Source organism: Triticum aestivum, chromosome 5D (assembly GCF_018294505.1).
Source record: "Triticum aestivum cultivar Chinese Spring chromosome 5D, IWGSC CS RefSeq v2.1, whole genome shotgun sequence".
NCBI lineage: Eukaryota > Viridiplantae > Streptophyta > Magnoliopsida > Poales > Poaceae > Triticum > Triticum aestivum.
Window position 1 is genome coordinate 109979687 of NC_057808.1, and position 14055 is coordinate 109993741.

Here is a 14055-nt window from a genome sequence, read left to right on the forward strand (position 1 = left end):
AGAGCACACATCTAGGGGAGCCTGTCTATATTTTGTAGATTCTGGGGTTTGTTTATTCTCTTGTTATATCTCTATGCAAATCTCGTATTGTCATCAATCCACCAAAAAGGGGGAGATTATTAGGGCATATTTCTCCCTAAGTGGTTTTGGTTATTGATGAAAATGCCTTTTGCGGACTAACCGTGTGCATTGAGCATTTCAGATTTTCCTTCGTACAGCACGAGACGATTTCTACCCCTCGGTGTTTAAAAGAGAAGACGGTGTTTTTTCCTTCGTTTCATTTTCGGTGGACTTGAGTCCTAGGATTTACCATACTATCAAGTGGGGGTTCGTATCGGAAAGGTTTGGGTGGAATCAACACGTACACATCTCCCATGCACCCCTAGTTCCTTCCCGCTTCTTTGGAGTGTCCTTCCTTTGTGTTGGAGTGGCTCGAGTTGAAGCCAGCGGTAGTACCACGGTCGGCAGCAGTAGTACCGCCTGTGTAGGCAGGCAGTAGTACCGCTCCAGTACCGATGTACTACCGCCTCAATTCGGGCCTCGGGTTTCTCATGTCGGGTTCAGCAGTAGTCCCTCTGGCCTACTACCGCTGACCCTGTCTAGGCCCAATCGAGCAGTGGCAGTAGGAGCGGTAGTACCGCTTATAAGCCGTAGTACCGCGCCTACCACCGCTGCTAGTACCGCTCATGGCGTTCTCCCGTTTGTCCCTCCCCTTGTGCTCTCGTAAGCTGATCTCTCTCCCTGGCCAATCAGACTTGTTGATTTTGTAGGGATTGGTTGAGAAGGCCCCGATCTACACTTCCACCAAGAGAAATTTGATTCCCTCCACTAATCCCTTGCGGATCTTGTTACTCTTGGGTGTTTAAGCACCCTAGACGGTTGATGTCACCTCGAAGCCATATTCCATTATGGTGAAGCTTCATAGTTTTGTTGGGAGCCTTCAATTAAGTTGTGCAGATTGCCCCAACCTTGTCTGTAAAGGTTCGGTCACCGCCTTCAAGGGCACCACTAGTGGTATCATAGCATCTTACATTGTGTGAGGGCGTGGGGAGAATACGGTAGCCCTAGTGGCTTCTTGGGAAGCATTGTGCCCCCACAGCGCTCCAACGGAGACGTACTTCCCTTCAAAGGGAAGGAACTTCGGTAACACATCCTCGTCTTCACCGGCTCCACTTGTGGTTATCTCTTACCTTTACTTTGTGCAAGCTTTACTTGTGTTGTATCCTTTACTTGCACTTGTTGTAGTTGTTGTTTGCATCATATATGTTGCTCACCTAGTTGCATATCTAGACAACCTAATTTGTGAAGAAAAGCTAAAAATTGGTAGTTGCCTATTCACTCCCCTCTAGTCAACCATATCGATCTTTTCATCTACTACAACAATGTTTGCCCGGCACCGACGAGGGAGGGGCAATGACGACGGCGCGCCTTCGGCTCGCTCCAGTGCTTGTAGTCGTCGCTAGGTGATCTACGGACCTGGATGTAAATTTTACTTATAGTGTTCTTTGTACTACATTGATAGTTGATGAATAGATCGAAAGTTTTCTCGTAAAAAAAATGTTGCAGTCAGTTAATAGGTTGCTGATCAGGAAGCTTGAGTGAGCTCGAAGATTGTCCGATCTACAAATGTGTTGAATTACGAAAAAAACTGGGAAAATAGCTCTTCTGTTTCATCTAGAAGAAGCGATGACAACCGGATTCGAACGAGCGGAGTTGTGGCATGCTTGTCGAGCCAAGGTTGTTGCATCATTGCAGAATAAAAGGAACGAAGAGAAGGTTCCTCCTGCCTCAAGAAAAGTTAAGGTTCCTCTGCATCTCGCCGGCGTCGTCGCCGGTCCGCCTCGTCTCTGGTGGCCTTAGGGCCATGGGGCGCGTGGTGGATCCTAGTCTTTGCCGGAGGGAGGGCTTCGTTTTTTGATGTTTTTTTGAGTTTTGTTAAGGTTTGTGTCCTGCTCAGGAAGGTGAGACGGACGGCGGCTCCCTGAAGATGGAATAAGGTTCTTACCGCCTAGCCCCTTCTGCGGTGGTGCGTCTAGTATCGTCGGTGGACGTGTGGATGTATGTGTCCGATGGATCTGCTCAGATTTGGTCATTGTTCGTCTATGTTCGTGTGTCTTTCGGTCGGATCCTTCCGATTTAATCTACTCTTCATCGGCAACTGTTGTTGTTCTGGTGTGTTGGTCCTATGGGGCTAGCACAACGACTTTCCGACTGTCTATTACGATAAGGTTTGCCCGGCTCCGGCAAGGAAGGGGCAATGATGACGGCGCGCCTTCAGTTGTTCTGGTAGTCGTCGCTAGGTGGTCCACGGATCTGATGTAATTTTTATTATTTCTATTTTTTGTTGTACTGCCATGATCGAACATAAATAGATCAGTAGCTTTATCGGAAAAAAAAGGAACGAAGAGAAACAGAAAACAGCGGGCTTTCTGCGCTGCGCAAATCACGTGTTCTTGAGTTCGTCACGGCGAGAGAAAGAGCGCGCGCAAGCTGGGCTGGCCGCCGGCTGACACTACACTCACACCACTGACACTTACAAGCGTACCCCACCGCTCCCTCAAAAAAAAAAAACACAAGCGTACCCCACCGCTAACACAAGACCTCTTTGGAATATCTCTTGGACGGGGATGGGGGTCGAGCTGACTTGCGGGTCCCGCCTGCCAGCTCACCAGTCGTTGCTTCACTCTGAATGGTGCCCTGCACTTGCACTGGTTCAGTTTCGTCAGTCTGCTTCTGCTTGAGCATATTTTCTTTTCTCCAGCGTGTTGCATTCGGGGCGTGACACTCCGCAAGGATCTCATCGCGGAGGCAACCTCAGTTCATACCTGGATGCTCAAACATTGCCGGAGAAAGAAGCGCTCTGCTGCAGCGGCGCTGCGAGACAACGGAATAAAAGATCTGCAGCACGACCTGAGCAATCAGATCATTTGGGAATTGCTGATTGCCTGGAGGAAGACCCTGACATCGAGGGTGCAGCTTTGGCCGGAGGTCTATGATTCAATCACCTGGAAATTCACTTTGTTCCTTTGCTTCCTTCTGCTAGACCGACTGTGAAGTTACCTGCTAGGACAGCAATCGTTGGATCTTCCGGAAAGGAAACAAGGCGTGCCAAATCAATTAAATATGAGGACAAGGGCATTTGGTCCATATGAAAATACGGGCACGAATATGACAGTGGTATTGACAAGTGTTTATGCTCAGATGGTCGTAGTGGCATTCTTTGAAGCATGCAGAAGTTGGAGTGGCATTTATCAAATTAAACCATTAAATGTCTGTATTACTAGATATTAGTAATACAGGCAACTGAAACTATTGAAATGCTCATTCAATTTCTAGTGTTTAAACTAAAATTTTAGGAGCATCATGGTTTTGGTTTACTTTCTATGCATCATATGAAACAAGAAAATGGTACTGATCTACTCCCTCCGTTCCTAAATATAAGTCTTCTTAGAGATATCAAATGGACTACCATATACGGATGTATATAGACATATTTTAGAGTGTAGATTCACTCATTTTGCTCCGTATGTAGTCACTTGTTGAAATCTCTATAAAGACCTATATTTAGGAACGGAGGGACTCCTAGACTGACCCACTAAGTTCAGTGACCTAAATATGCAAGTTTGGAGTTCAGAGACATACTAGAACCAGCAGTATGTGTTCAGTGATCCATATGTAATTTGCAACGTGTTCAGTGATCCATGTGTGAGAGGAGGTGGCGGCCGTCAAGAAACAGAGCAGGAGTCGCAAGTAGGAAAGCCCAGCCGCCCCTCCTCCTCCTCCCTCCCAACCCTAGCTGCCCCTCCTCCTCCCTAGCCGCCCCTCCTCCTCTTCCCTTCCTCGCCGCCGCCTGAGGCAGCCGCCGGGCAAGCCCGGGGCGCCAAGGATGGTGGCGGTGGGGCCTCGGTTGCCCTGCCTCTGCATGGGGAATCCCAGATCTGGAGCGGCGGCTTCATTGGCAAGGCACGGCCGGCTAGCAGCCGTGCGGGCGGTGGATCTGGCGTCCCGGCCGCGCGGGCGGCGGGATCCCGTGGTCGTTGGCGGCCGGCGGCGGTTTCTGCGATGACCGGTGCGTGCGATCTGGCGCCTTCCCTCCTCCCCTGTTTGGCGTGCAGGCCAACCTCGTCGGGCCGCGCTTCCTTGGGTCGCCGGTTCTGTACAGGAGGCGCTTGGTGGCGGGGATCTAGTTCGGGAGAAATCCCTGGTCGGCCATGGCCGGCCGCGTCGACGGCGACCTCTGAGGGCGCCGTTCCCCTCCTTGGAGGCGTCGGTATGGACTGATCCCCTCACTTCCCCTTCCCCTAGGTCTCCCAGGCGAAAACCCTAACTTTGTTGGGCGGCGACGGCGCTCACGGCGCTCACGGCGCCGTTCCCTTCTTGAAGGCGCCGCTTTGGGAACCTTGGGGCTGGGTGGCGCTTGTGGGTGGTGGGCGACGGCAGTGGTGCGGCCCTATCCTAGCATGGATCTGCGTCCGTTGCTTGGAGATGGACTCACGTAGGTGGAGGTCGTCGTTTGGCGTCATGGTGGCGTCGATGGCGGAGGCACCTACCAAAGTTGGCACCTCAATCTGCTCTGAAGATGGACTAGTGGAAGATGGCGGCGACGACACATGTGAGTGCGTCAGACCGGTTTGTGGCCCGGACCCGGTATGTGGCTCGGTCGGGGCCTCCGGCTTTAGATGTTAGGCTTAGGTGAGAGGTCTGGGTATTTGGCCCAGCTTGCACCCCTTCATCATATGGATTGGAGTAGCGACAGATGTTGCCAAGATGGCGGATTCAGGCATATTGTTGTACTACTTTGTAAGGTCCTCGAGAATAATCAATAAAATGGCCGTATGCATCTCCCAGAGGCCGGGGGTCATCCTCCTTTTCTAAAAAAAAAGTGATCCATGTGTAATTTGCTCCAAGGAAAATTACAAAAGTTATGCAGCCTAACTAAGGGAGGCAAAAGAGAACCTAAAAATTTGTCAGATGAGTTGTGTGCTTGTCTGGATCTCCTCTTCAGCCTTCCCTTGGTCCTCCTCCACCATATTTTTTTTGAAACCGACCTCCGCCATATTTTCATCACCCCATATTCGGATTTCCAGTGTGGGGTGGTTCGGAAGGTGAGTAACTGCGCTCTTGATGGCGTCCTCTGATGCCTCCACCTCCTGAACCGTGGCACCACCGCAAATGATCTTCACGGTAACATGCATAAGGGAAGAGAGGTGCTGGATGCCAAAATCAAGATCCTTGCCTGCGTCTAATGGAACCTCCAGCTTCTCAAGACTGGGCATGGCCCCAGCTTCAAATGTCAGTCCTTTGCCATTGCTCCAGCAGGTGAAGCGGAAATCGTTCAGGCATATGAACATGTTGCTGCTTATAACGAGTCTTTGTTTTTGAGCAGATGATTCTGATGACAAACACAGAAGCAGCAAAGCAGGTAACCCTCCAAGGATCTCTAATGCCTCCTCTTCTACAGGGTTAATATTGATATCTAGGTACGAGAGGTTGTCAAGTGACGCGATCCAAACTGGAACTCTGGGAAAGAAATAGTACGCATCCATCTGAAATTTCTGGAGGAGATGAGGGGATGGGAACCAAGAATCCAGCAAGAAATCTATGGAATAACCATACATTTCTTTTAGAGGAATGGAATAACCATAGTCACTCTTAATGCATAGAGATCGAAGGTTGAGTCTACCCAGTTTACAGAGTGATGAGACCAAGTTCTCCACAAAAATTTCTTTGTTACCGTGTGTATCGATGATGCACCAGCGCAGCCCAAGAATCCTCAATTTAGTCAGGCTGCCCAGTTCCAGCAAAGAAGATGCCAAACTGTCCCACTTGACTTTGATCTCTCTTAGCTCCTGCAGAGCATGCAGATTCCCAATTCCTTCAGGTAATTCAAGATTATTGACACGCAAACATGTCATATTTTGCAGTTGAACAATGCTTTTGGGCAATTTTCGTATCTTTGTCCATCTTATATCCAGAGTCTGCAAATGCTGTAGTTCTCCTAATTGCTCAGGGAATGCAGAAATGCTTCTAACATCGAGCCGCAAATATTTCAACTGACAAAGAGTGCTTACATGTTCAATAAAACTGCTTTCCATGTCCTCACCATTTTCTATATCAAGTACCCGCAGAACTCTAAACTTCGAAAGAGGAGGCATCTGTTCAGCATACCCAAATATACTCAGCGACCGGCAATGAGAAATGATCGCTGTTGATGGAACTGCGATGTGCTCTCGGGAATAACAGTTCAGAGATAGTCTACGAATCTTATGTTGTAGCACTAATTTCTGATTTTGGCCACCAAAGAAGGTAACAAAATTTTCTTCAATTGACTTGGATATAAGAAGATCAAGAATCATATCATGGACTCGGCATGAATAAACTCGACCATCATATTGAATTCTCACTGGCTGAACCATACTTCTATTGATAAGGTCACAGAAATACCCATCTCCTATCTCCTCCAAATCTTGTCCACCCTCCGTATTAATAAATCCTTCAGCAATCCACCTCCTTATCAATTGATCCCTCTTAATCTCACAGTCTTCTGGAAATATACTCAGGTATAGTAAACATGTCTTCAAATGATGGGGAAGATCATCATAGCTGAGGGATAATATTTTTCTCATCTCTTCTACACCGGGATCTTTTTCCAGTGTCGAACCGATTGAGTTATATACCCTCTCCCATTCTTCATTTGTACTAGCTTTATTAGCCAGCAAGCTAGCCACTGTAATAATCGCCAAGGGTGAACCACCACATTTCTTCATTATCTCTGAGGAGACTTCTTCCAACTTAGGAGGGCACATATCTCCCAAGCCAAATATACGTTTCAAAAATAAACTCTTAGAGTTGGCTTCAGTAAGAGGCATTATTTCATAGACATGATCATGCTGAGGAGAGCAACATAACTTGGCTATAGTAATACTGCGAGTTGTTGTCATTATTTTGCTCCCAACATCATTTGGAAACAAAGCACACTTGATAATCTTCCATGCTTGATTACTCCAAATATCATCAATGATGACAAAGTACCTACAATAGGAAAATTCAAATGCCTACTCCATAAAGCTATTATAAATGAAGAAGTGTTAACAGCATAAAAATGGCACGCCTCCTGAATGCCAAATGATAAAGCTTGTAGGATAATTTCCAGAGCAATTAAATAGGAGTACTATAAACTATAAAGTGAGAACATTGCAGTAGCTGCACCCTTTATTTCCTCAATGAACAGACATATTGAAACGGAGTTTCCCAAGGCCGGGCATGGATATAGTGAAACACAGGAGGATGTAGTAACTAAGTAAGGAAAAATGCTTCTGTGCTACACAAAGAACGTGTGCTTCGGGAATCATGCTTTTTTTTGCGAGTCGAAGCAGTATTGTACAATTATCAGTTAATTGGGCACTGGATCACTTCTATTTTATATGTCACTAATGATAATTATCTTCTACTGTAGAAACAAGTGAAAATGTGAAGTTCCTAAATCCCCCTGAAACCAAAACCAGAATAATCATAAACAGAATGAAATACGGTCGCCTCCTCAGTATATCTGCCTTTCTCTACAAGCAGAAAAACATGTTTTCTATTTTCTATTTAATTTAATTGAACAACAGTAGAAACTAATAGAATGTGTTATATATGTAATGTGTTATATATGTACACCCAGCAAATCAAACAAGTGTTTAAGCAACTGAATAGATGTGGACGTTGATCAAAGTATGATGGGATCCATCCAAAATTTATGAGTACCTTTTGTTCTTTAGAAATTCTCGGATTGCATTGATGAGCTTTTCCTCATCCCAGACATCTATGTTAGCGTACTCCTGCTGGCTGACTTGAGAGAGTATACTTCTTAGGATCTTCTTCACATCAGGCTGCTGCGACAAAGAAACAAAAGCCCGACACTGGAACTGGCCTTCCAGTTTACGGTACACCTCATTCGCAAGTGTAGTTTTACCGAGGCCCCCAGGACCCACAATAGATATCACTTTTTGCTGCTGCACCGATGCACCCACACCCTCCATTAGGCACTTGATGAGACCGTCTCTTGGCTTGTCAATACCAACAAGCCCGTCTGGCTCAGCATAGAGTGATGGAAGACGAGGGTCGATGGCCCTTGAGATGCCATGCTCAAAGGTGCGCTCATCGAGCTTATACCTCATACGTCGCTTGCTTGCATCTTCAACACGTGCCTTGAGCCCCTGGATTTGGCTGGATATTTGATGGCGCGCCCTCAGCGCCTTGAGCTGCTGGATCACACTTTGGACAAGCCCTGCTCTCTTAGCAATGTCAGTTTGGCCAAGGTTTTTCATAAAGTCGTCTATGCAATCCTCGATGTCATAAGACATCTCCCGGACTTGGTCCCTCCATTGCTTCGTCTGCACATCAAGATCACGGTCCACTTCTGCCAGCCTCTGAAGGAGCGCGTTCATGCTGCTCAGCTCATCTTTCATGAACTCTACCTCCCGGTGCACACCTTTCAGCTTTGCGTACTCCTCTCCGAGCAGGGTGGTGAGCTTGCCGATGACAGAGGTCATCACCCCTGCCAAGGCGCTCACCATCTGTTGGATGCTTTATGAGTGTATCTACCAAAATGCCCAGTTTTGCAGAAAATGGCCCCAAGCTTCAGCACGACAAAGCAAACACCTGCCGATATATGTATGCATCATCACAGAGAGGTAGGTCTGTTGGTATCATACTGAATAACAACCATAATTACAGTCATAACTTCATAAGTGTCAATTGCCAACCAAAATACACAAGAATGCTAGAAAAGTACATAAACCTAATTTCATAATTTAGTAAAAAAGAAAAACCAGTCACATGTCACAGTCAATTCAGGATGCACATGCAAACCTGCAATTTCTATCAGAATTTAATCAATCTCCAAATGACACAACTGTAGTAAAGAAGTAGACATGAACTCTTGGTACATAGACACATGAATAAATGCTAACCATGCTATTTATCCAATTGTACCAGATTCAGTCGAACCATTGCTAGAATATAAGATCTGGAATTATGGGTTGAATATACCTTTGAGTTGCTACACTAACTGACTAAGTCTACTAGAACTGGAATTATGAATCGAGTCGCATGATTCATGGAAGTTACTTTATGCCTTTTAAAAGCATCAATCGTGCACAATACAGCAAATAGTCGGGCTCCCAACTTCGGGACACACTAATCTATATGCATCGTTCATTGCCTCCAATCCAGTGGGTCACCAGTATTAGTTGTACCCCGCTAACAAATAAAGATCAGTTCATGTCTGCATATGCACACAAAAGTTGTGTTTTTTTTATCATCAAGAGTAAACTATTTGGTTTGCGTAGATAGTACAGAGGTATATATATTAGAGTCATCAGAGGGTTGAAGAATAGTGGAATGCAGAACTTGTCAAATTCTCCAAAGCAAGCATACCCGTATCAAGTACTATGCATCATGAAATTTGTCAACTATGATAACTGGTTAATTAAGATTGCTTTTATTATATAAAATCTCCCTGTAAAAGAAGCAGGCTAGCAGGTAAACAGTTGCTTTTATTATTGTTGTCACCTTAATTTAAGTAAGATCTATGGTGTCAACTATGACAGTACGATGGTAGCAGATTAGCGGGTACACAATTGGTTTTATCCAGCAAGATCCATGTGAAGGAACACGCCACTTACCACACCGCGGTGCCACTAAACTAATGCTTCTAAAACACCAACAAATTTCACTGCAGAAGCTGACAAGTAGAGCAGGGTACCTCACAGTCCATACCTATTCGATGAAAGTCAGGCGAGCACCGCCGCCGGCGAGATCAACAAATCCGCAGCGGCAACCGCGAGAGACCCCACTGGAGCCGAGAGCGGGAGCCGCCCGTTTATGCGATGGGCGAAGAGGTCGTGGTGGTGGCGGCGGCGGCGGCGGGGAGCGGCGACCGTTTGGAAGCGTGGCTTTATTTTGACGGCGGGAGTAGCTGCGGCACCGTGAGAAACTGAGAAGAGCAGTGGCCGAGATTGCCGACTGATCCACGGCTCAACTACGTAGCTGTCCAGCTTTGACTTTGATTTTTCTTATGGAAAAATTAGGCCAGTGGCATTCAATGGTTTTTCTCGAATCATGCAGGAGCTGCATGTACTACCGACTTTGGTTTACTAGTCCTCTCTATTTTAAGATAATATTTTGATCATGGTTTTAACTAATAAAATGCTTCCTCTGGAACTCACTCTCAGGTAACCCATCGTCGCTACTCCATCTTTAACGCCTTGATCGATGATCATTTGCTTGAGATTTTGGGTGATTGTGGTGCTGTTCCCGGGGGCGGGTGTTCTTCGAGCGAGCTTATCTCGCTTGTTCGTGCTAAGAAAATGGCGCAGGCGGCCTTAGCAGAGGCCGCATCGGCCAAAGTGGCAGCGATGGCTGCGGAATTAGAGGATTTTGTGTCACCCGTAGCTGCGCGCGTGGAGGCTGAGCTAGCGGTTGTGGTTGCTACCTCTCCCTCTCCTCGCCGGTTGAGGCGTGTGGCAAAAGTTGTGAGTTCCAAGGAGTTTGTATTCGCAACTGAATCCCTATTTTGGAATATACGCAGGTTCGGGGCACGTAGATCGCAAGATGTTGTTAAAAGATTATATGTGTTATGAAGCGATAGATGTCATTGCGTTAGAGGAAACGATCAAATCTTCATTCTCTCATCTTGATCTTATTTCGATTATCCTTTTGAACGTTACGTTTGGCGCAATGTTTCGGCCATTGGTCACTCCGGTGGCCTGCTACTAGGGTGTAGCAAGGATTGTTGCGAGGTTCTTACCTGGGACGAGGGGTCCTTTTTTCTTTCTACCCACATTCGTCACCGTGTTACTCTTAGAAGGTGGGTGGTTATGGTAGTATACGGGCCTGCAGATCATGCTATATTGGCGGATTTCTTGGGGGAAATCCATGACAAGGTTATTGCGGTCGATGCGGCACCTCTTCCCATCGTGCTGGGAGGGGACTTCAACTTGATCCGCTCGGGGACGGACGAAGACAATAACATCAACTGTCCTAGGGTGGCCATGTTCAACAACGCTATCGCCTCAATGGCTCTGAGGGAAGTGGCGCGAGTAGGGGCTCGTTACACTGGACTAACAAACAGCTCAATCCAGCCCAAAGTGTGATGGATCGAGTCTTTGTGTCGTCGGAGTGGGATATGTTGTTCTCGATGTGCAATCTAATTGCTGAGACGCGCATTGGCTCAGACCATATCCCCCTAATTTTGTCCTCTCGAGAAGAGAAACGGTGTCGCAGCCCACGTATCTTCTTTGGAACAATATGGTTTGAAGTTGAGGGCTTTGTAGGATCAAAGGTATGTCTAGAGGGGTATGATTAGAGACTACTTGACTAAATAAAAACCTAGCCTTTCCCCAATTTTAGTTGTAGGCAAATTTTAGCAATTCTACCAAGTCAAGCAACACCCTACACATGCAAGTCTAAGAGTTGTGGAGCGGAAAATAAAGACTTTGCATATGAATGTAAAGGAGCGGTCGTAGATATCAAACGCAATGAAGACATGAAGATTTTTGGCGTGGTTCCGATATGTGGTGTTATTGTACATCCACGTTGATGGAGACTTCAACCCACGGAGGGTAACGGCTGGGCGAGTCCACGAAGGGTCCACAAATAAGCAAACTTGTCTATTCCACCATGGCTTACACCCACAAAAAACTAGCCTCACTCGGGGTAGATCTTTATGAAGTAGGCAATCTCCTTGCCCTTACAAACTCCTTGGTTCAACTCCACATGATTTTGGAGGCTCCCAAGTGACACCTAACCAATCTAGGAGACACCACTCCAAAAGGTAATAGATGTTGTTGTTGATGATGAACTCCCCGCTCTTGTGCTTCAAAAGATAGTCTCCTCAACACTCAATCACTCTCTCACAGATTTGGCTTGGGGTAGGAGAAGGATTGGAGTGGAAAGCAACTTGGGGAGGCTAGAAATCAAGATTCAAATGGTTGGATTGGAATGCCTTGATCTCAACACAAGTGTAGGTGGTTCTCTCTCAGAAAATGGATATGGGAGGTGTAGTTTCATCCTGGTTGCCCTCTCCGAGAGTGAGTGGTGATGGAGGGGTATATATAGCCATCACAAAAGATCTAGCCATTACAAACTTTATACACAACGCGGTGATACCGAAAGTAAATCTCGGTGGGACATAACAATGCAAAAGATTCGAACGTTAGACGTTTTGGTGGGACCGGGTGAATCAACTCGATGAGGTTGATACGTGATAACCTAAGCAGATTCCTCATCTCAGTAATTCTGATCGGTTCATCTCGGTGATTCTGAAATGAAGTCGACTAGGTACAAAAAATTGGTCACTACACTTCGGTGGGGCCGAATGTCATCTCGGTTATATTGAGTTTCTAGGGTTTGACTTATGGCACCATCTGATGCATCTCAGTGGGTCCAGATAGAAGCAATCCGGTGGGACCGAGTTTGGACTTAGGGTTTTGGACAGTTGGGAATGTGGGAGAGTGGTTGGGGGTTTTTGGAGCAATATCTTCAAGCACTTGAGCAAATGACTCATGATCAAAACCTCACCCCCATTTAATAGTATTGGCTTTCTGATACGTCTCCAACGTATCTATAATTTATGAAGTATTCATGCTGTTATATTATCATTCTTTAATGTTTTACAATCATTTTATAGCAACTTTATATCATTTTTTGGGACTAACGGATTGACATAGAGCCCAGTGCCAGTTGTTGTTTTTTGCTTGTTTTTTTACTTCGCAGAAAATCAATACCAAACGGAGTCCAAACGCAGCGGAACTTTTTGGAGATTTTTTTGGACCAGAAGACATCCAGTGGTCCAAAGAAGTGCCAGAGGGGATCCCCGAGCCCAGGCGTGCCCACGTGGGTTGTGCCCCCCTCGGTGGTCTCCCGCACTGCCTCTTCACCCTATAAATTCCCAAATATTCCAAAAAAACCTAGAGGAGTCGAAAGATCAGAAGTTCCGCCGCTGCAAGCCTCTGTAGCCACGAAAAACCAATCTCAACCCTGTTCCGGCACTCCGCCGGAGGGGGAAATCATCACGAAGGCCATCTCCGTCATCCCTATGGTCACCATGATGAGGAGGGAGTAGTCCACCCTCGGGGCTGAGGGTTTGTACCAGTAGCTATGTGTTTAATCTCTCTCTCTCTCATATTCTTGAGATGACACGAACTTGATGTATCGCGGGCTTTGTTAATATAGTTAGATCATATGGTGCTTTCCCCTCTCTATCTTGTTGCGAATTGAGTTTTCCCTTTGAGATTTTGTTCTTAATGGGTTGAATACTTTTATGGATTTGAGAACACTTTATGTATGTCTTGCTATGAATACCCGTGGTGACAATGGGATATCATATTGATTCACTTGATATGTGTTTTGGCACTCAACTCGCGGATTCCCGAGGTGACATTAGGGTAATCTATGCATAGGGGTTGATGCACGTTCTTGTCTTTGCTTCTCCGGTAGAAATCTTGGGGCACTCTTTGAGGTTCTTTGTGTTGGATTGAGTATTATGAATCTGAAATTGTTTGATGCATATCGTATAATCAACTCACGGATACTCGCAGTGACATTGGAGTATCTAGGTGACATTAGAGTTGGTTGATGTGTATCATATGGTGTTATTTTAGTACGTACTCTTGGTTAGATCAATCGGAAAGAATAGCATGGTGTTATTTTAGTACGAACTCTAGGATATATTGATCGAAAAGAATAGCTTTGCGCTGTGTTTGGATGTCTGTATTGGAGACCTCCGTATTGAATTTGTTTCAATTCCAATTCAGCAAGGAAACTGTAATGGATATGAATACGAATTCGGTTGTTTGGATGTTAACTGAATTGGCTCATGGAATTTTACTGAGGTTTCAATACGGAATCTTGTTTGGATGGCAAACTATAGAATTGCATAGCAACATTAGTATATGCATCAAAACAAAATTTTACAATGTGTGACTATAATTGGATCATTATATGGAAAAAAAGAAAATCAAATATTCTAGAAATCCACGACGACAAGAAATAATATCGACACAACAA

The 14055-nt window shown here is 45.9% G+C and overlaps 1 protein-coding gene across 1 annotated transcript; it reads right to left on the reverse strand.

Annotated features, from left to right (window-relative positions):
- Positions 1 to 2403: 2403 nt before the first annotated feature.
- Positions 2404 to 10014, reverse strand: LOC123119739 (disease resistance protein PIK6-NP). The gene is made up of 4 exons (XM_044539642.1): positions 9766 to 10014; positions 7750 to 8646; positions 4957 to 7032; positions 2404 to 3060 (listed from the first exon to the last, which is right to left on the reverse strand). Exons 2-3 carry the CDS (start codon positions 8559 to 8561, stop codon positions 4968 to 4970), a joined length of 2877 nt encoding a protein of 958 aa, XP_044395577.1. The 5' UTR covers positions 8562 to 8646; positions 9766 to 10014; the 3' UTR covers positions 2404 to 3060; positions 4957 to 4967.
- Between the last annotated feature and the right edge of the window lie 4041 nt (positions 10015 to 14055).

Coding starts and splice junctions, on each gene's coding strand:
- LOC123119739 (XM_044539642.1), bottom strand. CDS start 8,561: ATGGTGAGCGCCTTGGCAGGGGTGATGACCTCTGTCATCGGCAAGCTC. Junction 7,033..7,749: donor GAATTTCTAAAGAACAAAAG/GTACTCATAAAT, acceptor TTCCTATTGTAG/GTACTTTGTCATCATTGATG.